Source organism: Cnephaeus nilssonii (assembly GCF_951640355.1).
Source record: "Cnephaeus nilssonii genome assembly, chromosome: 20".
Lineage (NCBI taxonomy): Eukaryota > Metazoa > Chordata > Mammalia > Chiroptera > Vespertilionidae > Cnephaeus > Cnephaeus nilssonii.
Genome location: NC_137091.1, coordinates 13,522,278 through 13,549,178, shown reverse-complemented (window position 1 = coordinate 13,549,178; position 26,901 = coordinate 13,522,278). Strand labels below are relative to the sequence as shown.

The 26,901-nt window shown below is 54.7% G+C and overlaps 1 protein-coding gene across 1 annotated transcript in view; it reads right to left on the bottom strand.

Moving 5' to 3' along the window:
* Nucleotides 1–26,901, bottom strand: part of SMPD3 (sphingomyelin phosphodiesterase 3) — a 78,892-nt gene that overhangs the window by 6,009 nt on the left and 45,982 nt on the right. Inside the window, exons 2-6 of the mRNA XM_079799680.1 lie at nt 20,308–20,377; nt 6,220–7,757; nt 1,562–1,637; nt 1,297–1,452; nt 76–165 (exon numbers count right to left, since the gene is read on the bottom strand). Coding sequence (XP_079655806.1) covers nt 76–165; nt 1,297–1,452; nt 1,562–1,637; nt 6,220–7,545 — 1,648 coding nt within the window. The 5' untranslated portion in view covers nt 7,546–7,757; nt 20,308–20,377. The remainder of the gene's footprint in view (nt 1–75; nt 166–1,296; nt 1,453–1,561; nt 1,638–6,219; nt 7,758–20,307; nt 20,378–26,901) is intronic.

Below are 26,901 nucleotides of genomic sequence, written 5' to 3'. Positions count from 1 at the left end.
CTCAGAACCTGACAGTGCTCCTCGCCTGCCCCAGTTCCCCTCTACCCACATTGCCTGTCCCCAGCGCCAGCTCACCAATTGCCCATGGCTTCTCCTCGCCAGGCCCCAGGCGGCAGGGGTCCTTGTAGCGTGTAAACAGGGAGTGCTGCTGCTCCAACTTGTCGTCTGCAGGGAGGGGGAGAGGCGGGCTCAGAGGGGGAAGTGACCCACCCTGCGTTCCCGTTTGTCCTCTAACTCGTGAAGCTAGAGGGCCTTTCTGAGACCCCGGAGAGGAAGGACAGGTCATGAGTGGGCCTGATTGGATGAAACCCCTCCTGACAGCCTCTTCCTATATGGGCTGGGTCCCCACCCTCACTCAGGAAGATCTGAGGAGCACCCAGCATTTGGAGCTGGTGTCAGGCATGTGACAAATGAGGGGCCACAGGGCTGCAGTAGGGGGGATGTGTTACATGGTGGGCACCTTTCTCCTCACAAACCTCTGAGTTGCCACCTTTGGGATGCCTTCCTGGCCGTGAAGAAACAGCTGTCAGCAGGTGAAGGCACCACCCTGTGCACCCTGAGGGTTAGGGCCATGCCGCCCAACCGTCCTCCATTTCTGCTGAGGCTCTGGCCAGAGTGGAAGGAGCACGTGAGCCCAGGCTTGGGGGAAGCTCAGAGCTGCCCCAGTTCCCAGGAGGTCCCTGGGATGAGCATGATCATCAGATTCACAGATCAGATATTTAAATCAATTGTTTGAAATTTCACCCATGATGAACTTTGAGTCTAATGGTTTAAGGCATGATTTGCAGGGTTCAGTTCCCAGTCCCACCACGTCCCTGGCTGTGTGACCTTGGACTAGTTACTCCACCTCTCGAGATCTCAGCTTACTCTTCCATACCATAAGGATAAACACAGTGCTCACTCTTGGGGTTGTTATGAGACTTAAATGGCACAGTTGGCCCATGACCAACCTTTAGAATTATGCCTGGTGCAAAGTAAGGGCTGAATAAAGACTTGGTGAGTGTATTAGCTAACTCGTCCTTAAGCTGAATTTCAGAGGCTCCAAGCCTTCCCTTCACAGGTTCGTTTTTAGGGCATCTTGTCTCCAGCAAGGAGGCTTCTGAGCTTTCTAGGCAGAGTGTGGGTGCTTCTCATTCCAGGATTTCTAGGGGGCAGAGAAATTGTAGTCTTGCTAACATTCCACCCACATGCTCACAAGGAGCAGGAAGTTCTTCGAGCTGCCTGTGTTGCTAGCTGTGACTGGAGCCCCCACTCTCCCCTAGTAGCCAACCTGGATGGGGAGGAGCCCAGCCTCACCGGAGGAGCAGTTGTCAAAGTTCAAATCTCCACAGACGATGTCAAACGCCACCAGCTCCTCGGGGTTGGCTGTGCTGGACGAGGAGGTAGATTTTCGGAAGTCAGCCAGCCATTCCAGAAGCATGTCCAGCTGCTCGCACCGGATGGCACTGTCTTCTACGGAGCAGAACCACAGAGACCCGATGACGAAGCTGCAGCCAGGCCCCAGCCAGGCCCTGGGAAAAGATCCTCCACCCCCAGACAAGTGCGGGCCACCAGACCCTACCTTCCGGGGCGTGCAGGTGTGTACAGGTGATGTACCCGACAATTCTTTGGTCCTGAGGTGTGCTTCCCACCTGCACCTGTGGAGTAGGAGGTGAGGTGTCGGTGGGGAAGTCTAAGTAATCATTGCTCTGAGCACAAAAGGACGCTGACACCACCCCAACGAGGGGAGACCCTTACAGGCCCAGCTCTGTTGGCTTCTGGCTAGACTTGGGCCCAGGTAGGAATAGCACATGTCCTGTTTCCAGAATCTCCTGGTTTAGTGCCTGAGGCAGATGCATACAGAAATGGCAGCTCCACTCTCCCAGACCTCAGTCCACACCTCCTGTTCACCCCCTTCACGAGATGGAGTACCCAGGGGAGGAGTAGGGCCGGTGGCACCTCCCCGACTCTGTGCCCAACCGCAGATGACCCTGGCAGGCTGTCTCCACAGGTTGGTGTAATGATAACAGCATCTCAATGTACAGCACAACTCAAAATGGCCCCCGTGGTGACCTGATGCAAGCCAGAGCCCTTGTTAGGAGCTGTGGAGAGAGGTGAGGGGCAGCCACCCAGCCTGCTGTCTCTCCCGGCCCTCCCCACAGCTCAGCTGCTCAAGGCTGAAACGGGTGAGTCCCTCCCAGGCATGCTCCCCAGGACCATCTGTGGGCACCTTTGCCCAGAGGCCTCTGGTTGACTCAGTCTCTTCCACTCTGGCCTTCCTCTCGCCTGAGCTTCTGCTGTCTTCCCCAAAGTTCACCCGTCCATTCTTGATTGGGTTTTCAATGATGACAAGACCCTGGACCCTAGAAACTGTCCCAGGAAGGTGACCATAGAGGCCAGGTCTGCAGGTCGTGTAGCAGCAGGATGGGTGCACCTGGCATCCACTAAGAACAGTCCTGCCCATCCTGCAGCTAAGAGTGGCCTGAACTGGCCGGTACCACTGCCACGCCACAGTCCTCTACTCTGAGAGCCTCCAAGGCTTCCATCTCTGCTGTCAAGGTCAGGTTGGCATTAATCTCCACATGGACTTAGGTGTCATCACACATCCTTAGCTTTCTGCAGCTCCTCATCCCCTTTCCCAGCCAGATGGAGACACATCTTTTCCCAGCGCCCTGGGGGGGCGGGGGGAGGGGAGATACATGTCTGGTTACTTGATAATGGGCCATACGGCCTGGATTTGGAGCTTTTTATAAACTCACGTTCACTTCTTGCCTGTATTCCAGACCCAAGCCTCGGTCTAAAATTCCCTGCACTTTTGAAACAGCTCAAGAAATCCCATACCACTGATGTGTCTGTCCTGTTGCAAAAACACAATCCAGTTTTAAAGCCATGATGCCCCATGTAAGGCCACACGGTGGCGCTCTCGCCCCTGTGCTCCTTGGGCAATGACTGCCTGTTCCCTCTGCAATAATAATACTGCTGTGAGCACCCCTGCTTAGTGCTTCTACATCTGTGAGGATTATACTAAAATTATACCGTAATTGGCCGGGGTCACGAGGCTCTGATGGCTGAGGCCAGTTCAAATCAGTTTGCTGCCCCCTCCCAGTTTCTCCTTGCGCTCTGCACTGCTTCCTGAGCTCCTGGTGACTGAGGCTTTTCGCCGGCTGCCCATTCGATGGTCTTAGAGCGTTATCCCCCCACTCCTTCAGCACTGAGTGCATCTGCCTGTGCTGAGTCCTGGGCAGGGACAGGACAGGTGCAGAGAGGCACCACTCAGCCCTGCCACTGAAGAGACACAGGCCAAGGCCTCTGCCTCTCCCTCAGCCCTTCCACCAGGCACCTCACTCGGCTCCTCACCCCGTTCCCGCTCGGTCAGCCTGCGAGCGCGCTGAGATCCACTTGATTATGTGCCGGGACTTATTGATTTCTGGCTCCAGTCCTCAGGAGCTGCAGAGGCTTGTGTTTCTCTTGCAAAAACAAACAATCACACTGAGAGGTTGTGCCTCTTAATACTGGTGGGCACAGACTGTCAATAGAGAGGGGCCCAGAGTCGGGCTCTCTAATTGGCGAGGCAAAAGCGAGTCCAGTCCCTTCTCAGGCCCCCACAGTAGCAGGAAAGCATTTCCCTCAAGGATCGGCAGTGCCACAGGGTCCATCGGGAGGGCAGGGTGGACGGGGAGCCCCGCCAATGAAGGGGCTCCACGCACAGCCAGGGCAGCATTTTCCCAGCCCCGGACCCCTTCCTGGTCCCGCCTGTCTTCTGAAACCCCATTTGTTTCATTTCTCTACACAGGAAAAAACAGGCTCACTCTTGGCAACAGAGATGAGCTGGGTCAGCTGTGTGCTGGGCACAACCAGCTCCCTCCCTCTCTGAAGGGGTCTGTCTCATGGGACAGACAGGCGACCAGACTGCTGGGGACAAATGCTGAGGAACCCATGATGGGAAGATGGCTTGTGTGGACGCCAGGTGGGAAAGCTCCACAGGATGGTGAGGCCAAACTGGGCAGGACCGTGACAAGGAGAGCCGGGCTGGAGCCCAATGAAGGCTGAGCTTCTCCCCAAGGCAGGTGGAGAGGGGTACCAGGAATCAGACTGTGCAGGAGGGGGATGCGTTGGAAGCCGGAGGACAGTCCACAACACAATTAGGTGGATACAGAGGAATGGTGGCCACGATAGGGCAGCTGGAGGCATGGGTAGGGATAGTCCAAAGGTTTCTGGGAAGTGAAATTAGTTGTCTGCATGGATTGGATGGGCCCAGGGCACGGAGAGGAGTCAAGGTGGGACCTTTTGGCTGAAGGATGGTGGGACCTGGGAGAGGATGGGACCAGGGCAGATGATGAGTTCTCTTCAGGAGTAAATGGGACTGTGTCCAGGGGCAGCCAGACACAGAGCTGGGGGCGTAGGGGAGAGATCTGGGCTTGGACAAACCTGAGACCCCTCAGCAAGTGTGGAAATGGAGGCTGTGGAGTCGCTTTCCTGAGGCAGGTGTGTGGGCTGGCCGTGGTGACCACTTGGGAATGAAGAGCCCTGGTCAAGTGGGGTCACCCTGTGGTGGGGGCTGCTTGAGCTGAGAGCTGGGCAGAATCAGCAGGCCTGGTGCTGCCAGATCTGCCCCGGTGGGGAGGGAAGTTGCAAACTGGGGTTTATGTGAAATGTATTAATTTTTAAATGTTGGCCAAGACAAGAAATATTTTAATGGTGTGAACCAAATTAAACATGTCTACAGACCAGTTTTAGACCCAGGAGGGAGAGGGAGCATCGGCATTTAACGGATGGGCAGGCGACAGGAGCCTAGAAGGAAAGCCCGCAGGGGAGGGGCTGTCTCCGGGACTGGTGGCCCTGGTGGGCATGGTGGTTGAGGTGCCAGACCAAGGAGGGAGAGGAGGAGGGGATGTGTGGGCTGGGGGCAGGATCTAGGGGTTCCCTGGCCTCTGAACCACCTGAGGTAGGGTGGTGGGAGGGAAAGGGTGTGCTCCCTCCTTTCCCTGAGCCTGACATGTCCTCTCCTTCCCCAGAAAGCCACTGAGATGAAAATACATCCATGGAACCAAACATTGATGAACCATATGCCACAATGGGAAGGTTGGCTCTCCTGTAAGAGGAGTGCATTCAATTTCAGCATCTCAGGCTGTGAATGGAGAGCCGAGGACTCCTACTCGGGGCCTGCTGAGCCACACGAGAGCCACAGAACACGTGGAGGGGTGCCTGGGCCCTGGTGCTGGCCCTGGCTCCAGCCGTCGCCATGCAGACAGTCAGCCTGGGCCTCTTTCCCGACAGGTGCTTGGCTGACACACAGCACTTTCCTGGACAGGCAGAGCCCAGGCAGAGCTGAGGCCTGGGGATGGCAGCCTCCTACCTGCGCTTCCACATTAGCCACACTGAGTCCCCCTGCCTGCCCTCGGGGACCCCCTTCGAGGGAGAACTGAGAAGTCTTGAGGGAAATATGGACAGAACCCAGACCCACAGCAGCTGCTGCGTCTGGGGCAGAAAGCCCTGTTCTGTATCTGCTGGCCAAGCGACGCTTCAGAAAACTCGGGAAGCACCAAGCGCGGCTTTTGGATAGAGAACAAGAAGTCGACACTCTGAGTGCGTCAGGCTCAGGAGAAGATAATGCATAATGACCAAATTACCATGGTCTAAAATCTCCGCCAATTGCATCCAAATTAGCAGGAATAATTATGATTCACTTTAATTAGTGACTATGGAAGCGAAGCCTTGGGCTGGTGGGCAGAGCCTGGTGTGACAGCCAGGAGGGAGAGGGTATCCCGGCCAGTGAGGCTGGTGTGGTAACGGAGCCAGGACCTGCAACCATTGGTTTTTGCTGATCTCCCGTCTTGTGCAGTCTGCTTTGTTACAGACAGTAGCCTCCTCCTCCCCTCACCACTCCCATCCCATCACTGCCGGGCGACGTTCACCTCCAGCACCAAGAGAACCCCCCAGGCCCCACCACTCGCTCCCCACCCTGTGAGTGGGCTCCACATTGCCCCCACTTTACAGACGGGGAAATGGTGGCTTAGAGATCTGAGGAACCTGCCCAAGATCACCCAGCCAGGTCTGTCATACCGGAGCCTTGGCTGTTGTCCCCACATTCTCCCCTTGTCCCTGAGTTGGGGGCCCTCTGGTTCAGCTCCATGAAAGGACTCGTCTGCCCACAGACCTCCCACAGGGTGAGGACCCCCGGGCTGCAGCCCACCTCCCACGTGGCTCTGGGACCAGCTGGCGTGTGCCCAGGCCTCCTACCTTGAGAAACAGCGCTCCCTTCGAGGCCAGGCTGTCGACGCCCTTCCCGTTGGTGTAACAGTGATAGGCGGCGTCCATGATGGGGTAACGGCTGGCAAAGAAGAGGCCGCTGTTGAAACACTTGAAGCAACAGTGGGCTTCGCAGCAGCGGCGGCAGCAGCAGCAGCCTTGGCAGCCATAGACCCCGACATCATACAGGATGTACTCGAAGTAGCCATGCAGCTGGTTTTTCAACTTGGTGGCCGCCCGCTTGTCAAACACCTCTTGCAGACATAGGAAGTCCAGGTTGGCGGGGAAGAAGGCCGAGATCTCGTGGTCAAAGGCCTCGTCCGGGTGCCGCCTCTTGCGCGCGGCCACCTTCTTCACCACGGAGGCCTTGTGCGGGGCCTTGCCGTAGGTGGCACCTGGCTCCCCACTGCCACCGCTGTCCAGCCCGGCGCGCGCCTTCACCAGGGACTCCTTGGAAGCAGAGCGGCTGCCCAGGCTCCCTGAGTCCCCATCCCGCCGACTGTGGTTGGGCGTCTGGCCCCGTGGGCCCCCGCCAGCCCCATTCCTGGCCTGGCCCCCAGTGGCAGGGTCGTCAGCTTCGGGGTGCCGGCCTCCCTCATCGCCACTGATGCGCACAATGCAGGCATTCTCAAGGCTACTGCAGTCGACTGCGTCCCCGGAAGCCGGGCCATTGGCAGCCTCGTCACTGGGGTGACGCCCACTGTTGCCCTTGTAGTCCACAGAGGCCGTCCTCTTAATGCTCCCAGGGACGGCCCGGGCCATGCCATCGCCCTGCGGTGACACCAGGCTGCTGAAGCTGGCCGCGCTGATGGAGGTATTGGTGGGCGAATCGATGTAGATTTTTATCTGGGGCCGACTGGCCCCATTGCGGATTCTGTGCCCGATCTCTTTGGCCCGTACTTGGGTTTTATAAACGTTGTTGTGCCTGGCCAGCGACTCGGGGAGGAGGCAGACGTTGGCAGTGGCAAAGCAGAAGCTTTTGCCAGGACCCGTACCCTTCCATTCACGGAGTAGGGCCGCCCCGCCAGCCGGGCCCTTGTCCTCCAGCCGGGAGTAGACGTAGGGCCTGCGGGCACACTGCAGGGGGCACCAGAAGAGGAACCCAAGAAACGCGAAGGGCAGCGAGGTGACCAGGAAGCCCAGGTAGATGGGCATGAAGAGCACGATGCAGAGCAGCTGGTTCTTCTGGCAGGGCGCAGGCGTGAACAAGGCCAGAAGCTGGTCCAGCAGCCAGTAGCATGGGAAGATGAGGTACCAGGACACAGCGTGCAGGGCAGACAGACAGCTATTGGAAAAGGGGGTCGTGTACAAAACCATCGCCGCTCACTGGGTGCCGCGGCCGGCCCTACTACATGGTGTCCGTGGCAACGCCGGCACGTTCCTGGGTGGGGCGGGTGAGTGGGGGACCGCAGGAGGAGGGGTCACGTCCTGGTGAGATGTGACTTGGGATGGTTGGTGGCGAGTGTTGGCCAGCCGGTCATGGTTCACCTCAGTGGGCCATGCTAGGCCACCAAGGCCTGCTGGAGAGCCTGCAACACAGAGAGCAGAGGGCTTTCATTAGTTTTTAGGGGAGCAGACTGGGTGCTGGGGCTGTTGTCCCTGTTTACCCCACTCCTGCTTCCTCTGGCATGAGAAGGACTGTTCCCAGGACCAGGCAGGAGCTAGCTGCTCACACGGGGTGTCTGGGGCTGGGCGCTGTCCCAGCACACTTCTTTGGCCTATGTGTGTGAGGTTTTCTTGGAGTGAACAGCTTGGTGACATGACTGTCTCTGGCTGACCATCTCAATTTTATAACCTAATTACTTGAAATCTGGCCCAGGATTTCAGAGGAGCACAGCTTTGTAGGTGCTGAGTAGGCAGGGTGGGGATCCTAGAGGGTGCCTGGACCTGACACTGGCCCAGAGCAGCTGGGGTGAGCCTGAGAGGAGCCTCACCGAGTGGCCACCAGGTCGGAATGAAGAGGGAACAAACCACAGAGAAATGCGGCTCGAGTCCTGGGTGGAGGGCTGTGTGGCTGGCAGGACCCCGAGAGAAGGTTCCCCCACAACCAGGCTCTCACTGGACTCAGCCTACAGCATCCGACCACTTCTGCATTTCACTCCCACTGACCCCCAGCAAAAATCCCCACCTGACGGGGGTCCAGGCACAGCCTGGACTTTACTGACATCCAGAATGAGGTCACCAGGGACCCTAATGGTCCCTGCAACTTTGGAGAAGCTCCCTGAGGCCTTGAGGGTCTGGCCCAAGCTTCTCCTTTAAGCTCCCAAGATACAGGTCCTGGGCCCAGCAGAGGCCCCGAGCTGCTGGAATGAGTCTTCCCGGGTCCCTGTCCCAGAGCAGACTCCAGGGCTCTGCCCGGCGAGGCCGCCAGGTGCATTTATTGTGCTGAATGTGAAATCTATACAGACAAGAATGTGGGGTGTTTACCCAGCCTCTGGGGACCCACAGTGATCAGGCTGTGGTGAAGCTTGTAGGAGCATAACCTAGAGTTTTCATCACCAGATCAGCTGGGGGGTCGTGTCCTGTCTCACCAGCCCGGCCCAACTTCTGCCCTAGCTCCATTGGGAGGTGGGGTCTGTCCGTGTTGCCATCCATCCTGGCTTTCCCAGGCGGGCCTGTCTGCCCTGAGGGGCACTGTCACATTGGGTGAGGACTCGAGCTTGGCTGAGCCCTGGCTGTGAGGACAGTTCTGGAGGAAGGCTCTGGGAGGAGGAGAGGGTCTGTTCTGTCTATCCTCATCGCCCTGTAAGCAAACGCCCGTGGTCCTCAGGTTAGAGGTGAATGTGGCCTCGCTTGTAAAGTCTTCCTGAGTGAAAGTCCCTTTGCTCTCCGCGTGGCTCGTACCCAACACTGGATAATCAGGGTTGGTGTTTGGTTTTAGCTGGGACAGGACTGGGTTGGGGTGTGGGGGGAGAAGGTATGTCTCCCTATTCAGCTGTCCTATGTCCTCACTCCTGCTCTGGCCCTAGAAACCCTCTGGGCAAGTTCCTCCCCAGCCTTGCCTGTAGTGACAGTGAGTGGCCAGGCCTGATCTTCCTCCTCCCCTGGGCTGGTCATCGGAGTGTTTGTGGTCCCCACTCAGGTATCGTTGGGTTAGGTGGCCCAGGGAGCCAACAGGTATGCTGGCCACCATGGCAGCCCTCTAAGACGTGGCAGATCTGAGCATCCCAGCCCTTCCCGCCTCCATCCTAACCCTTCGTGGCTGCCCTGGGTCCCCCGCCCAGAGCCCCTCCTCTCCCGCCCTTCAGCAGTGCCCTGGCCAGAAGGAGCCTCCAGGTGCTGCCCGCCGGCCCTTCTCCCTCCGGCAGCCCCTGCGTGTACCCCAGCAGCTGCTGACGCAGTTGACACAAAAGGGCTTGCCACCAGTGGAGCTGGTTTCTAAAGCTCTGTGGTTATTTTGTCTCAGTGAAATGAAAGGAGGGCAAACAAACAACAGCACATTAATTAGTCTGATCTATACTTTCCCCATGAAAGAGGAGAGTGAGAGTTAAATACTGGAGGCTGGCAACCTCTCCGTGAACCCCGGAGTCCTCGCAGGGGTGGCAGGGCAGGATGCGGGCACACAGGCACCCAGCCTGCACCCCTGTCTGGGCCCTTTCTCTTGCCTGTGCTCTTGGCCTGGTGGGACATTGTGGGTGGCCCAGCCCAGGGCAGGCTCCGTCTCCGGGAGAACACCTTCCTCTCCTCGTGCTTTGGCTCTCTGCGTGCCTGTCCTGGGGCTGCACCTTGGCCGTGTGAAGTCCACCATGGGTACCTGATGGGGCTGACAGATCCCTCGAAGGCCATGTGTGCTGAGCTGTCACAGCTCGACCCCGCAGGCTGGGTTCTTTCAGGTTCCTGTTTTAAAGCCGACAATGACCCCTAGGTTTATCCCTTGTGGATCCTGGAGTGTGGCTTCCAGGGTTGCTCGGGATGCCCTCAGCCCAACACTACAGTCTCCAGTACTGGGCTGGGGTCCCAGTGTGGGGGGCTATACAGTGCTCAACAGAGGGCAACCTCTCTATAACTGGAGACCCCAGACTCACCCCTTACCCCTCATCCCTGCCCCATTGCTGCACGCTCAGCTTGGGCTCCAGGTTCAGGCTGACCTGAAGGAAATCCTGGCACAGGCGTCAGGCTTGCTGAGCCCCTGTCTCGTCATCTATAACATGAGGGTGGCGATCCCTGTCTCCCAGGGCTATCAAGTGATCGTGAGGATGAAAGCCGGACAGGCCACTGAGATGGCTGGCCCTGTTTCCTTCCCCACTCCCCAGCCCTTGTTGCACCTCCTTGGCCTCTTCTCCCCTGAGGTTGGCCCGTGTGCCCTGTTTGCTCTCCAGCCTGTGGATTCACCAGTTTGAAGGCGGTACCAGCTGGTCTGTGCACTGGTCTGGGGGCAGCCTGAGCCCACCTGCTGAACTCCCAGGCCCCTGACTGACCCGAAGGGCCTTCAGGTCCTCAGAGATTCTGTCCACCCTGTTTAGGTTGGAGCCCCTGACCTTCGCTAACCTGTTCCACTCTCTGCAGCAAGATCTGACTGGGCCGTGGAGCCAGGACGGACAGCGGGAGTGGAGAACACCATAGTTTTCAGGTTGGCCAGGTGGAAGGGGAACTGGCTGAGGGAGGTTTGGGAGCCCAGATGATCCTAAATCTAGAAGGAAGAGGAAAAGTGCTTGGTTTAGGACATGGGCAGGGCCCGGAGGTCACAGGCCCAGCCACTCTGGGGCAGGCCTGGGGCAATGACAGCAAGCAGCTCCACACTGCAGTTGCTCCTGTGGGGCTACTGACCTACAGTGACCTGTCAGCACTGAGACACCTTGTTGCTAACCTGTGGCCTGCAGCCACCACAGCATGGGAAGGAGGTTTGTGGACTGTTCAGCGGGCTCCAGGGCCCAGCAGCCAGTAGCAATGGCAAAGATGCTGCTCTAGCATCCCCTGGGGAGGGCATCCTCAGGAAAGGGGCCTGTTTGGGTGTTGATGGAGGGGAAGGTGGGTCCCCAACAGCCTTTGTGGGCAAGCTGCAGTGGACAGGACCTCTATCCTATATGCCAAGTGTCACTGCACCAAGACAGCATTCCTTTCCCCATCTCCCTGGGAGATGGGCCTGCATGCATGCTGGTGCATAGACCGGCTGCAGAGGCCAGAGGGTCCTGCGTGGGTGCTGACTTGAATTTGAATGTCTCTTGCAGTGGAAAGTGAGCAAACGCTCAGCTCTGCCGGTGGAGGCAAGCCGCGGCCCCTCTGACGAAGCCTGCATCATCTTTTTGGGATCTCTGAGCCTTGGGGAACTTCTGGGAAGTTGGTGAGGGTCAGGAGCTTCCTCATGTGAGGCTGGGATGGGGCCTGCCCTCCTTCATGGCCCTTCCATCTGGTCCTCATGGAGCCTTCCATCGAGCATCAGGGCTGGGAGTCCTGGAGCAGAGGGACCTCCTCCCATCCTCCTTGTATCCACAGGCTCAGGTCTAGCAGGAGCTGGGCCAAGCCCGAGGTTTCCGCAGGAAAGGCTGAGAGGATCGCTCCAATCCAATTACTAGAATGTGCTCACATTGGCTGGCAGCCCCGAGATGGGGCCGGCCCATTGCTGCCTGGATGCCGGCAGGGGAGGGGTTGGCATGGCAACGTGAGCTCTGAGCTGCTGAAACTTGAAGTCAACTTGTAGCTGGGAGGACAGAAAGAACGACTGAGAGGAGCCTTTCTGAGAGATGGGCATCAGACAAATCCAGGTTCGTCCCTGAAAGCCACATCCCAGAAGCAGAACTGGGTCCGGGGTGTGGCATGGCATGTGTGCCATAGTGGGATTCCCACCGACACAGCTGTGCCTGTGAATGCCTATCTAGAGCCAAAGCACCCTCCCCTTCCTTGAAGCCCTCCCTCACCTCCCTACCCCTCCTACGTACAGTCCCACTGTCCCTCTAATCAGGCATGTGTCTGTTTGCACATCAGGACACCCCCCTACTCTTCCCCCCCCCCCCCCCCCCCCCAGCCAGGGAGCTTCCAGTGGAGTCTCAGGCACCAACACAGGCCCTAGTCCTAGCCTGCTGCACCTCTCTGGTTGTGGCAGGCCCACTTTTGTCAGCCCCACTCCCATCCAAGGGGCGGGCAGTGAGCTACACCAGGCCAATCAGCACCACAGCCCCCTGACCTCAAGCTGAATAGTCACATGACTCAAACTCTCCATGGAACTCTTGTCGGACCCCTCAGCATTTTCTCTGAGATGGAAGCACTAAGAACCTGAAGCTTCTGGAGCCTTCCTTGAGAGGGAAAAGTATTAGGGCTGGAAGGAGAGAAGCCAGGTCATGGTGACATCTTTGAACTCCAATTTCCCTGTGCCCGAAGCCAACACAACTCCTAGACTTTCTAGTTAACAAGTCAACAAATTACCCTTTTATTTGCTCTAGTCACTTTTGAGTTGCTTTTCTGTCACTTGCTACCAAAGGGATCCTGTCTACAAACTCATGTCTAAAAGTCAATTCTTATGAGTTCTACTCCCGTGAAAACCTCGGGTGGCACAACCTGGCCTGCCCACAGGACAAAGAGGGGCCCCCTCCTGAGTCCTGGAAGGCCCTTCAACACCTGGTGCCCTCATTTGTGCTCAGTGAGCATCGCTCCGGAGACAGCCGTGCAGCCATTCTGAACACTAACTCAGATGTCAGATGTGAGGGGTCAGGTCCCTGAATATTGGACACACTGCTTAACTAACCCTCTGAGCCATGGTGGCCTCATCTCATGAGCATGCGTAAGAACACGGTCTCAGGGCAGTTAGAGACGATGCATGTGCTGTGCTTAGCCCAGAGCCTACCACATCTCTAGTAATATTTTTATTACTAGTCTTGCTGCAAAGGCCCCCAAGATACAGCTGGAGCCTTCAGGTTTCCTCCTTATATGGTCATTTGCTTGACAAAGAGGGCACCCTGCTATCCCAGTTGAGGGGCAAGGGTGGTGCAGGGCATGTTGAGGCCTCCGTCTGGTAGAACTGTCTGCCATGGGCTGCTTGTGCAAGCCCAAGTCCCAGGCCTCCGCAGAAGCCAGGTGCAGGCAAAAGGGCTATGAAATTTTCAGAGAAACTTTCCATGGGAGCTATTAATGCGTCATGTGGTTTCTGAGAATAGGAACAGGCTGCGCGCAGCTCCGTGCACTCCTTCAGTCAGCCAGCCTCGGCGTTTCCCTGTCAGAACTCAGAAAGCAGATTAAGCTGATTCTTGCGTGACTGGAAAGCAAATCTGAAGCCAGGTTGGAGGCATATGTGCTAGGGATGCCCGAACCAACCTAATGTTGAAAATAGCAGCACTCCTGGGTGTAGGACCTTGTGCTGCAGGGACATGGGTGGCTGCCTCAGAGTATGGGCTCCATCACAGCAGGGGGCTGAGCTTGAAGACATGGCCACCCTACCCTCTACTGCTTGCCATTCCGGAATCACCTATTGGTGACTGAAAAGGGGGCCATTAAGGACAGGCTGGATGGTGATGGCACCTGAGTCCTCACCTGAGCCGTTTGGAGCAGCATCTCTCCTTCCCACGGACCCTCGTACTACACTCAAGAGCCTGTCTGCAGCCAGACCTGTCGGTTCAGTCTGCCGGGAGCTGAAGCCCACAGGGCTCCCACCAGCCCTGTGCCCTCAGGGAGGCTGAGCCCTGGGTGGGGCCTCCTCCCTGGTGAAAATCAGGTCGGAGGTCACTGCTCCCAGGGTCTTCTCCATATGAGCACTGACAAGGCAGCTGGCAGTGCGACTAACAGAGAGAAGGCTTCAACATTCCTAAGTGGCTCAAATCAGGAGGCCACATGCCAACAGCTGGGCATCGAGATGGGCGTGGCCTCTTGCCTCAGGTGCTCTGAGACCCCCAGGTGCTGGGGTCTGTGCCTGAACTGAGCCTCGCCAAGAGCCCTAAGCAGGGGATCCTGGAACTCTCCCCACAGGTCACGTCCCCTCCTCAGGTGAGCTCTGTGGTATATGCTGCATGGCTGACTGAGTGCCAGCCCCCAGCATGTCCCAGCCAGCCAGTGCCACCTCCTCCCTCAGGGAGACCTCCTCAGGGATGGAGACCTGGAGGAATCTTGCTCCTTGGGGTGAGGCCTCTGTTCTAGCCACGTCCCCGCTTCCCTGATATGAGGGCTGATGTTAATGGTTCATGAGCCGAACGAGGCTTGGAATGTACTTTGCCTGAGAAGAAATGACAACATACTTTCTGTGGGAGTAGAACTTTAAATACAAGTCCACACAAATGGTATGACTGATGCAGACCTGGTGTTCAGCTTCGTTTCAAGCTCAGTGTTGCCTCCCAGAATGGATTGGCCGGCTGAGTGGTGTGTAGGCATTTCAAGGCACCAGAGAACACAGATGAAGACAACAAACCTTCCTAAAACAGAACAGACTTGCTACATTCTTCTGAAGGGAATCATTTCACAGTCAGCCTTACATTTTCTCTGCGAAGAACATCTTAACAAACTGAGTCCTCCAGGAGGATTTATGCAGAGATTAAAAAGCAAATCCTTGCAAATCCTATATAATAAAAGGCTAATATGCAAATTGCCCCCTTGACCGGGAGTTTGGCCAGGGGGCAGGGCCGGCGGCCAGCTGCCTTCGGCCCCTCCTCCTGGCCGGCCCCACTCCCAATTGGCCTCCCCCACCCTGATCAGGGCAGACCAGCCGGACCCCACCCATGCAAGAATTCGTGCACTGGGCCTCCAGTGAGTAAATAAAATCAGGCGATGGCATCTCACCAACCCTTGCTGCAACCCTGGGTGGCTGGGCTGAGGGCCAGATTTCTGGGCCAAGACTGGATCTCACTCACCACTGAGAGCTGAGGCCCTTGTCCTTGGACCTTTTAGAGATCTTGGACCCTGGGCCACCGCTATACTGAGGTCCTCCCTTTGCACAGGACACCAAAGGAGCCTTGGTTCTGAGAGAACCAGCCAAAGGACCACCTCCCCTTAAGAAAGGATGCCCCAGCTCAGGCCAAACCTGCTTGCTTGGGGCGGCCTCCAACCTGCCTTTGGACCAGGGCCTGCTCCAGAATGTATAACTGGAAAGGATTGGAGGCTGATGGAGTCTGCTGCCTACAGGGGTGAGACTTAGAGTCTCATCTGCATAAGACTGTGAATTAGTCATGTGTCCGTCAGTGGGGAAGAGATCATGGGTCTAGAGAACCCCAAGTTCCATCTAATTTCTGCCACCCAACCTGCTTCCAAGGGCCTTCTGGGGCTCTGGGTTCCAATTCACCCTGCCCCTCTGGTAGTGGTAGGCCTGTCTATACCTGCTCTTGGCTGTTGAATCCTACTCTGAAAAGGGTGATAAGATCTCTTGGCTCTAGTTATGGAGGTTATGTGTCTCCAAATTGCTGGTATAGATATGCTAATGAAGACAGCGACACATCTTCATTCAGGAGTGACTACTTTTAAAGGATAGCACGCTTTGCCTTGGTGATGTTCTGGGTAGCCTTGTCCTTTCTTGTTCACATCTGCCTCCAAGCCTTGGACAGGACGCTTTTCTCACTTTCCCTGGCCCCTAAGCAGCTGAAGTCTGCTTTCAGGCAGGAGGCAGGATTGCACTTCCTGGTCCCCTTGTGGTTGGGTAGATCATGTGACTAGCTCTGACCAGTGAGCTGTGAGTAAAAGTGGCATGGGTCATTTCTGGGCCCGTGTACTGAATAGCAGGTGTGAGACGTTCCAGAGTTCCCCTCTGCCACATACATCCGCAGTGTCTGAGGGGGTGGCTGCTCTGTCAGCCTGGGTCCCAGGTTGGGGAGGCACGGAGCAGGACCCCAGCTAAGCCCCGTGCAGTTAGAAGAAAACCTGTGATGATAAGCCACAGCAGAACCTGTCCTATCCTGGCCAATAGAGGAAGGTTTCTGATTTGGCATTTAATCAGCCCATTTACCAAAAATAAGCCTTCCTAATGGATAGCTCTCAGTTTCCCAGGAATATAAACAGAACTACCCTTCAGATCCGACCCTCTTTGAGAAAGATTTCATTTTTAAATAATAATGAAGTTCCTCTGCCTTGAATCCAGACCAGGTGGGAGGCTCACTCCTTCCACCCCCTCAATGTGTGGACTGAGAAGTCAGCTCCTGCTTTGTGCCCATGGTCCTTGGGACCATGAGGCATCAGGGGCACTGAAACTTAATCTTTTAATTTTTAGTGGAAACTTTCTGCCGTGGCTGATGATACAGGTAGCAAAGTAAACCTGGGGAAGTAAATCCATTAGAAACTTCTGCCAGAGATCTGGGGTTGGCCACAGGGGCCAAGCAGGGCCTGCAGGGGACGCGCAGGAGGGAGTGTCAAAGCTGGACTGAGGTGGACTGTAGCTTGAGATGGAGCCAACAGCCCATGCCTGATACTCTGGGGTCAGCCCTGGGAGGCGGGGTGTGGTCAGACACAGCCAGATCATGCTGGCTGGCAGGTGCATGCCAGTGCTGGCGAGGGGAAGGGCTGGGCAGCAGCTGGTAGGCTGGTAGGCAGGGGATGCTCAGGGTACATCTCTTATGAGTCAGATGCAACTCTGAGATTGCAAGAGATATTTCACAGCGAGGGCCAAGAATCTCTGGGGGCGGGGCCTTTGCTTTCTAGGCGTGCATATTTGAGTGTGGGGGTGTCCTCTTAGAGTAAGGGTCGGGAACCTTTTTTCTGCCAAGGGCCATTTGGGTATTTATAATATCATTCACAGGCCAAACAAAATTATCAACTTAAAAATTAGCCTGCTATATTTGGCCAAACATTTAATTAACTGACCCCTAATGTCTTGGCAGGGCCAGACCAAATGATTTTGCAAGTCTTATACGGATGTTCCCCACCCCTGTCCTAGGGTATGGAGACAAGGAAGTGGTAGTGGTGGGTGAAGCCAGTAGTGAGCAAGGGAAGGATGTCTCAGAGAGCTGAGAAAGGGCACTAGGGAGGCGGAGTCACTCAGGGAGTCCTGACCGCTAGATCCCTGACTGCAGGCCAGGAAGAGACTGGGGGTGGGATTGGGGGGGGAGGCAAGGAGTAGCTGTGGAAAATAGGCCTGAGAGGAGGATCTGACACACTGACATAGTTTATCCCTGGTTGGGTTTGTTTAACTTAAATGCTTAAAATGCCTGCTTAGCATCCCACCTGCACCATACAGACACAGCTAGCCTCAAGCAGGCCATGGGCTCAGAGCCACAGCGAGCTATAGCTCAGAGCCTAGCATGCCGGCTGGGCCTGTGTCTTGCGCTCTGGGAGGGCCGAGTGACCCTCTGGCTGGCTGGGGGTCTCGGCAGCCACCCAACTTGAGGCTACCTGCATCACCCCCACTGCTAGACAGAAGGTGGACAGGGTGTCTGGTAAAGTGTTGGAAAGAAAATTAACAGAACAGAGGTCAGCATCAATGAGAAACCAGTCTGTACAATTTCAGCCAGATTTGCTTTAAGAAATAAGCCCAACAGGAGGCTTAAGCTGCTTGATTCTCATCTGTCTCTCCTCCTTCTTGTTCCCTTCTTGCACTTGAGACTGCTGCTTCTCAGAGCCCCTCGCCGCCTCCTCCCCTCCACATCCCTTAAGAGCTGGACCTTCCCTTGTTTCTTCTCTCTTCTCTCTATTGACCCCCTTTGAGTCACCTGTTTCCAGATGACAGCTAGCCCAGGTGTCTCTCCTAATCTCTGACCTCATGAGCTTGATGGACAGCTCTTCATCTCCCCCTACAAGTTCATTCTTTTTCCACTTCTCCAACACCCGCTCTGTCTCCTGAGCAGTCCTCCATTCCCTGCCTCCTCTCACCAGCCCCTGTTCTGCCTCCCTAACCCCTTGTCTTCATTCCCAGGGCCTGCCATGCCCACGCCCAGCCTCACCCTCCCACCTGGATACCGCAGCAGCCACCATCTGGTCTCTCTGAGCTGGCCTCCCCGCCTGTGGCCCACCTGGAAGCTGGTAGGATCTTTCCATGCTCCACTCGGACCATGTCGCTCCCCTGTTAAACTCTTCAGTGGCCCCAGCTGCCCCCAGGAAGATGCACGTGGCAGAGAAGAAAGGGTAGGAAAGGGCAGGCTAGGCCCAGCAGCCTGATGGCTCTGCTCCTCTCCTGCTTCTGGAGTCCCAGGGCCCTGACCTGCACAGTTCCCACCATGCCCTTCTAGTCTCCCATGCCTTTGCTGGGGCTGTTCCCTCTCAGTCCGCATCTGTGTGAAAGGATAAGGCCTCAGCAGAGGGGCTTAAGGTTTGGAAGTCACAGTGATGGCCTCTTCGCCAAACCCCACCAGTCCCCTACTCTATGGCCCCAGGGATGACTAGGGGCCATGGCTTAAGCAGGCCATTTCTCTCAGAACAGATGGCAGTTTTCATGCATTATTATGTTTGCAGTCTGCACACCAGAAAGGTGACCAGCCCCTCATACCTTCAGATCTACCCGGCTAGAAACAGGACTGTGGGAAAGAAGGCTCCAGCAGTGCTGGTCTATTTCTTCCCTCAAGACCAAAGGAGGGAGAGCCTTACGTGTGGCCCCATGGGGTGTCTCTGCAGGATCAGGGGCTCTGCCCACATGGCTGACACCAGCAGCCTTGGAGCTCGGGGAGTAGGGGCTGAGGTGCTCACCCAATCACTCCAACCTCCAGTCCTGGGAAAGTCAAGATCTGAGTTCTAATTCTGTGTCCCCTTGCAGGCACTCGAGTGTCCCATCCCATCACCTGACCCTAGCTGTGTGTTGTGCACATAGTGGGCAGATAATAGGAACCCGGATGACGGACTGTCAAGTGTCAGCCCTGCCCCCACAAACCTAGAGTCCAGCCAGGGTGGCTTTAGCAACCAGCTTTCTGGGCACCAGCGGCCTGCTCGAGACCTCAGACTCATTCCCTCCCTCCTTTCCTTTCTCCGTCCCTGTGCGGCGGGCACAGCCCTGAGGCAGTCCATGGCAACGACATGAGGGAGACTGGAAATGGGCATCAGACAAGCGGGACTAACAGATCCATTTCTCGGGGACATCTGAGCAGCTGTCACACAGCACACACCTCCCAGAACGTGCTCTTCGCACTGAGGGCGCATCTACACTGGACAACCACGTGGGTCCTGTTGGCCCCATTCACAGATGAGAAAACGGACTCAGAGACGTAAACAACAGGTCACCTGACTCGAGTTTCCTTTTCCTCTCTACCTTTCTCAGCAAGGCTGAAGACAAATGATATTCAAAATATATAAATGAGCGCCGTCCAGAGCCAAGGTCCCTAACCCAGGGAAAGTTCCCAGGGAACAGTCCAAAAGTCCCCATGCTATCTCCCTTGTTCTGCTTGTTCTTCCCCCTCAAGTTCCACAAAACAAGATCCTCACCACTTTCTCCCAGTCCCCCGAAGGTTACACTTGTCACCCACTCTCACGGAGGCCTTAGCGAAGACCCCAATCTCTCCCCGTTCCTCCCCCCCCCACCTGTGGACTGCCAGCCTCATCCACCTCCGCTTTTGTTCTTCCTTCCAGACATCATCACGTTGGGCCCGCAAAACTCTCTTCCCCCAGCCTGGCAACCCCCCAAAACATTTAATTTACCAGCATTTGGGAGGGGGAAGGTCCTTATAATGGTCTTGTTGTCCTGGTTCCTGGACTGAGGTTCCCCATTGTTGGGGTCACTGTGTTGCTAGTTTCTGCTTTTATTCCTGAGAATGGCCCAGAAGTTTGAATTATTGATGGATTCAAGAATAGAATTACCAGGTAAACTTTAAAGCCTCTGATACATATTGCCAAACTGCTTTCCACCCAACTCGTGTGAGAGTGTCTGTTTCATAGCATCCTTACCAGCTCTGGCTTTTAGCATTAAAATAAAATTTTAAAGTTTATTGGGTAACAATATCTGGTTCCATTTTACTGGATACTTAAATTGTGTTCCTTCATTTTTGTGAAATGCTGCCTCAATACTTTTTTTTTACATATTGTAGGAGTTTGTATATCCTCCATCTTGGGTGTATCAGACATACCCTCTCTGTGGGCATTGCATTCCGCAGGAGGCCTGCTTCGGAATAGGACCGAACTGCCTGCCCGATTGCTTAGCCCAGAGCTGTGTTTTCAGACTTTCTAACTAAGCAGCAGAACCCTTTCTGAAGCCATCTCACACAGCACCGCTTAAATAAAACAGTAACAAGTAGCCTATAAGGGGAGCCCCTGTCTTACCCGAGGCTGGGCCGATGGGACCTCCTTTTCCTTCCGTCTGAAGAGTGGACGTCACTGTGGGGTCAAGGACCTGAAAGGAGATGATGAGCGGTTTATAGAGGCGGCTGGAACTCAACCCGCAGCAGAACAGCCCAGCACAGGTGAGCCAGGTACAAAGGCCCAGGGGCCCCACCCGGGCCGCAGGAGGCACCGCCGCACCCTCCATGTCGCCGAGGAGAGGGTGTGGGCCCGCTGTCCCCGTGGACTTAGTGCAGCCAGAGAGGGTGGGAATGGAGGTTTGTGTGACAGACTTGGACAGGCCGGGCAGCGGGTGGAAGTGTGCGGGGGGTGGGGGAGGGGAGATGCAAATTCAGAGCTCCTGCCCTGGGACCTGGGTTTGATCTGATAGGTGAAGCCAGAACAACCAGAGCTCTCCCCAGGGGTTACCTGGGGTGGGGGAAAACTGAGCCCAGGCCCAGGAGGAGGAACAGTGGTTACCAGGACTGGACAGGGTGGGATGGGGGAGGAAGCCTGTGGGGAGGAAGAACTAGGGGGTTTGGCAGCAGATAAGGGAGGGGAAGTACACAGGACGAAAGGCTCAGCGGAGGCCGGGTGGCAGGGCAGGCGGCTATCAGCTTCCGGCATCACTCACTAACTCAGTCTGAGATCCGCTGCCCCAGTCACCGGTGCCCCACTGGGGGCTCTTGGGCAAGTTATTTAACCCGTGAGTCTTAGGCGGGTGTTGTTGTCTGGCCCGCCCCACCCTTCTAGCTGGGTCCCTGACTTCAGGTGTTGGCCCTGCCCTGATTTCTGCCCGCCCCCTGATGCCTGGCCCCAGGCAACCCTCTGAGCTCACCCTTTGGCTTCAGATAAACAGTCCAGTCCTAAGTCCAGACCCCAACTTTCCAGCCGATCTTAGCTCCTGGCCCTGATCCCTGGATTCAGGCCCTGGAAGTTGAGCCCCCATCGGGCGAGGGCTCCCGGGCAGCACTCCTTGGCTCTCCACCTTCGCCAGCCAGTTCTGCTGCCTGCACACAGCCCTAACCATAACACATCCCAGGTAGGGAGACTGTTCCCACCCCCACCCCAACTCCCCACTGGACCATTCCCTGTTCTTTATGTAAAGTCACCCAAACTAAGTGTTTCAGAAGAATCTGAAACCGGAGTCCCAGGCCCTCTGCCCCCATGCCAGAGCTGTTTGCAGAATGACTGGAAGGAGTGACTCCTCACTCGGCAAACAGTTGGTGCCCTCCTGATTAGGAATCCACATAGAAAAGCTCCAGGGACCCGTGGGTTCCAGTCTTGAATGGTGTTGGGCAAGTTATTTAACCCGCGAGTCTCAGAAGTCCCCTCCTCTGTAATACTGGGGTTCACTACAAAGTCCTGAATGGCCACAGCCAGGACCAAATGAGCATGGGTACTTGGTGCTGCCAGATGAGGGTGGGAAGAAGGAAGTCGGAGCTCCTAGGTCCTAGCTCTACCTAAGGTGGCCTGTGTTCCCCTACGGGCCCTTGCTTCAATGGGGCACCTTGGCTTATTTCCTCCGAGTTAAGCATCTGGTAGGTGTCTCTCCTACCCACAGCCTGGGGAGCCCAGCCTCCTGAGAGGTCAGAGGGTAGCTGCTGTCCTGGCCTCCAGGGGAGGCCCTGTCCCTGTCCCTGTTCCTGGGACATCTGCCAGGGGTTACAACCTGCATGAACCTCTGTCCTTCACCCTCTTGCTGGGCTCACCTGACCCCAGACCACAGGCTGGCAAGCCCCTGGGAAGAGGCAGGCCTCTCCTGAGCCATCCGGCCTGGGCGACTCGGCTCCACTGCCCTCTCCTCGCTCCCCATCTCTCAGTGGGACCGTGTCAGGGACATTCCCTCAACTGCCCCCCAAACCGGCCCTGCCAGCTGTACAGCCTCTCTCCCTTACCCAACTCTTCTGGAAAAAATCCCCTGTGTGTTTTTTAAAATTAGAATTAAATGACAGGAACTAACTATTTAGGGAGGGTTTCCTGAGGGGAAATGGAATCTCCACAACCTTAAAATTACAGGACCTTTTTTTTTTTTTCCCCCAAAAGAAAAACATGTCAGATCGTTGATATTCTGAGCCAGACCTTGTTTTGAGATGTGTTCTCCTCTGTCCTTTCACAAACTACAGCCTTTACCCCTCTTTGAAAATCAGAAGATCACATCAAGTCAGGGATGAGAAATGGGAAAAATTCCACCAGAGCCTCCCTCTGCCAGCTACACATCTCGGTCCGCTCCCAGGTGAGCAGAATCGGCTCCCGCTACCACCCAGCTCAGCAGCATCATTCAAAACGCACCGGCAGGAACTGGTGAAACAGAAGGACCTTTCATCCCGGGCGCACGAGGCCTGCGGCGCTGCTGTCCTGCCCTGGAAGCTGGCGGTGCCGGAGCCCAGCGGAGTCGGGGCCTCTTGCTTAAGTAGGCAGTGGGAGAGGGGCCGGGAGGCCCGAGGGGGCGGGCACGGAAAGTGGGCCGTGTACCCAGCACAGCAAGGCAGTGTCCATAGAGCCAGCCATGCACACGCGCCTGCCTGCTTGTCCACCAGGGGCCTCCAGCCCACAGGCCCCTAGACCACAGACCAGCACCTGGGCTGACCCCTGATGGACGTGCAGCTCCGAGTGAGTCCATGTCCCCAGACGCAAAGAGCTGGTCCACGTTCCTGGACGCCTCTGCCTCTCCTGAGACACCGCCTGGGCAGCAGAAACAGCCGGGGAGCTGGACCGGTCTGCTCCCTTGGCCAGTAAGTCGTGGCCTCAGGCCAGGCATTTCTCCAAGCCTCAGTTTCTACTTTCTTGAAATAAGGATAATAACACAGACTTTCTGGGTCTGGAAATAATGTTTGCAAAGGGCCTGGCACCTCCGAGGATGATTTATCCACACGGTGGTGCCGGGTCCAGCTGCTTTCAGCAAATCTCAAGCCCAGAGAGGTTTGGTAACACTTGCAGCCACACAGCCCTCGAGCTGAGGTCAGGGTCAGACTTCATGCAGATCAGAGACTAGGCTGGGGTGGCAGAAGTCCCTTGAGGTGAGGGTGTGGAGCAGCTGCTGGCATTGGGGAAAGGTCTTGACTGAACTCTGGTGAAGGAGTTGCCCCTTGACCTCTAAAACCAAGGTAAGAGATGAAGCATGGACAGGGATGCTCAGATGGATGTGTGCATTTGGTTATGACCTTAGGTGGGGTGAAGAAATACACCAGAGTAACTGCTAGGGATTGGCTGGTGAGAGGAGCTCTACCACCAGCACTGCCCCCCCAACCCCCCATTCATATGTTGAAGCCCCAACCCCCAATGTGGCTGTATTTGGAGATGGGGCCTCTAAAGAAGAAATTAAGGTTAAATGAGTTCGTAAGGGAGGAGCTGTGATCTGATAGGATTAGTATCCTTATAAGAAAGACATCAGAGAGCCCTCGCTGGTTTCCCTCAGTGGATAGAGCGTCGGCCTTCGGACTGAAGGGTCCCAGGTTCGAATGCAGTCAAGGGCACATGCCCAGGTTGCAGGCTCGATCCCCAGTAGGGGGCGTGCAGGAGGCAGCCGATCAATGATTCTCTGTCATCATTGATGTTTCTCTCTCTCCCTCCCCCTTCCTCTCTGAAATCCATCATCAGAGAGCTCCCACCTCCTCACACACCCATGGAGGAAAGGCCATGTGAAGACTGCAAGCCAGAAAGATCTCACCAGAAACCAAATCGGTCAGAAGCTTGATCTTCGACTTCTAGCCTCCAGAACTGTAAGAAAGTAAATTCCTGCCGTTTAAGCCACCCAGCCTGTGGTTCCTTTTATGGCAGCTCTAGCAGACTAATGCAGATGGAGGTGATCGAGAGGTGGCTTGAGGAGCATGAAAGGACCGGAATGAATTTAGAGGTCTCCAGCTCAGGCAACTGTATGGGCACTGAAGCTGCTCACTAGCCAGGGGTGAGGTGGGGGAAGGCAGGTGTTGAGGGATATTTGCATAAGATGTGACCATGTGACCGTGGGATATTCAGGCCTAGAACTCAGAGGAGATCTGGGCTGGATCAGGATTTGGGGATTATTAGAGCGTAGGTGAAGTCTTAGGAGTGATTACATTTCAGATCACGTATTATTCTTTCTTTTTCAATTGGTTCATTCTAATTCCAGTGTCATGTTATATCAGCTTTTGTCTTTTACATTTTTATAAAAAGTCAGACATGCTCCTTTGTTTTTAAAAAGTATAACTGTGCACAAATTCGCCCCAATTTTTAAATGACTTCGTTTTCTTCTACTTGTTCAGAGCGAGTCTTGTTTAGGAGCATAACTGATATATGGTTAGAATTGCACACTTTTTCTTGAGGTTCATCTTGTCTTCACTATTTATGATGCCAATTCTCTTGTCATATTATCCAATTTAAAAATAATGCCCTAGCTGGTTGCTCAGTGGTTAGAGCATCAGCGCGTGGACTAAGGGTCACAGGTTCACTTCTGGTCAAGGGTAAGTACCTCAGTTACAGGCTCAATTCCCAGCAATCAATCGATGTGTCTCTCTGTCTCTCCCCCTTTCTTCCACTCTCTTTAAAAATCAATGGAAAAAATATCCTCAGGTGTGTGAGGATTAACAAAAAAACAAAATTACAAATCTCCCTTTACTTCAGCTTGCCAGATAATTTATCATTCAAAAATTTTGCAAATGCTTACTTCTTTCCCTTAGAGTTAAACTTGAAAGGTACCATGTGTTTAGTTCTATGATGAGCTATTTTTTCATCTCTGAAAACTTTTCTTGTATTATTTCTTTCCTGATGTTTCCCTCATCATATGCCTCATCTCTCTTCTATTTTAGGGATGTGATACCATTTCCCCATTTCCAAATCAGTTATTTGAACCTCTGTTTGTTTTCTTTGTCTACATTCCTGGTTTGATGTTTTATTTTATCCTCAACATCATGGATTTCTTTGTTCTGTTGTTTTAGTTATGCCAGCTACTGCTTCCAGATGTTTTAAAATTCTCTTATAGTTTTACCAGTGTTCTGATATGTTCCTGTTAGATTATTTATTTATTTCAAAGTAGTTATCTCCCAGTTCATCTTATTTGTTCCTAAGGCTTTTCAGATTCCATCATTAAAAACAATTGACATTTATGGAGGTCCTACTGTCTGCAGACACTGCTCTTCAGTACTTGCAGCAGCCTGCTTCCCTTCTAAGTTTAACGCAGCAGAATTCTTCAGTTAGAGCTGCTTTGAGGGAGGTTTTGAGTAACTAAGATCTAGTCTATCTTTTGCAAAAAAAAAAAAAAAAAGATTTAAGATGACTGAAATTGTGTTCTATGTACAACATAATGGGACTTCTATTTTTTTTTTTTTTTATAAAGCAGTGAGAAAATGAGGACTAAGGGAAAATAACGGTAGGAAAACAGGAGGCAGCCAAGCAAATCTGAAGAGAGTGAGTGAGGGGAAGATCTCTTTATTCTGATGTGGCCTCAGGTGGTGTGGAAATGACTCTTTGTTTTAAGTTATTACTTGAATGGCTACAGCACAGCAGAGCTCCCCCCTCCCCCCACTCTCTCTGCAAGCCTCCTGTGTGGGAAACACTTTCCCCCACCTCCCAATTGGGATGGAATTGAAAATTAACAGAGGCAACTGAAAAGAAGCAATGTGGAGGTAGATGTGGCCCGGTGGCATGCAAACAGTGGAACAGTTGCCTCCCGCTTGTCTTCCTGGTATTGATTGAGCAGCTGATTAGCCGGGTCTTTCCTGGGCTCTGACTCAGACAGGTTCCCTGTTTTTCCGTGGCGAGTGTAATCTGGGTGAAAGGAAGGTTTCCCGGGGGCTCTGTTCCCACAGAACTCCAGAGTGGCCTCATTTCACACCTCTCAGGAAACAATCTTCCCAGTGACAGATTGATTGCCGTATGGGTGGTTACCAAAAAAGAACCTATTTTATTAGCTGTTTGTCTTGCAAAGTGAAATCGTTTTTTAAAACTTTATCAAAATGTCATCATCCCAGGGTTTAAGAACATGCCCTCTGGCTGTGAGGAAGATCCGCAGATCCCACAGGTAAAGAGTCCTGTCAGGCGCCCCCCCCCCCCCCCCCGGGGAGCCCCAGGCTCTCTCAGGGGCGGGGAGGGCCCTGAGGGCCAGTTGGGCAACGAAGGGGAAGAGATGAAGGGACGTCACCAAACTTCATCCTGGAGTCTGAATTGTCTTTTTTTTTTTTAATTCATCAAGAAAAAGAATCTAGACATTTATATACATGCGAGACTATAGGTAACTTTGCTTCTCTGCTTGACGAGGAAATAGAAACCATTCCATTTACTCATTCTTTATAGGTTAAAAACAAGGAACTACATTAAGCAATTAAAAAGCATTTGGTGTCATACTGTTGGCAGTTACAGAAAGAAGAAAGAGAGCCGAAAGTGGCAGCGGGGAGGTGGGAGGTGGAGCTGGTGCCCTGGGCCCAGCTGACCAGCCTGCCCTCCCGGCTCTGTCTTTGGCCACTCCCTCAGCCTCACCCCGTCTTATCCAAGGTGAAGGCCAGTCCTCGCAGCTCCGCAGTCCATTTCTAGTCCCTGCTCCCCTCTTCCCTGGCCTATCTCTTCCTGCACGGTGGCAGCCACCAGGCCTGCATTGAGCGCTTCCATCACGCTCCATGTCAG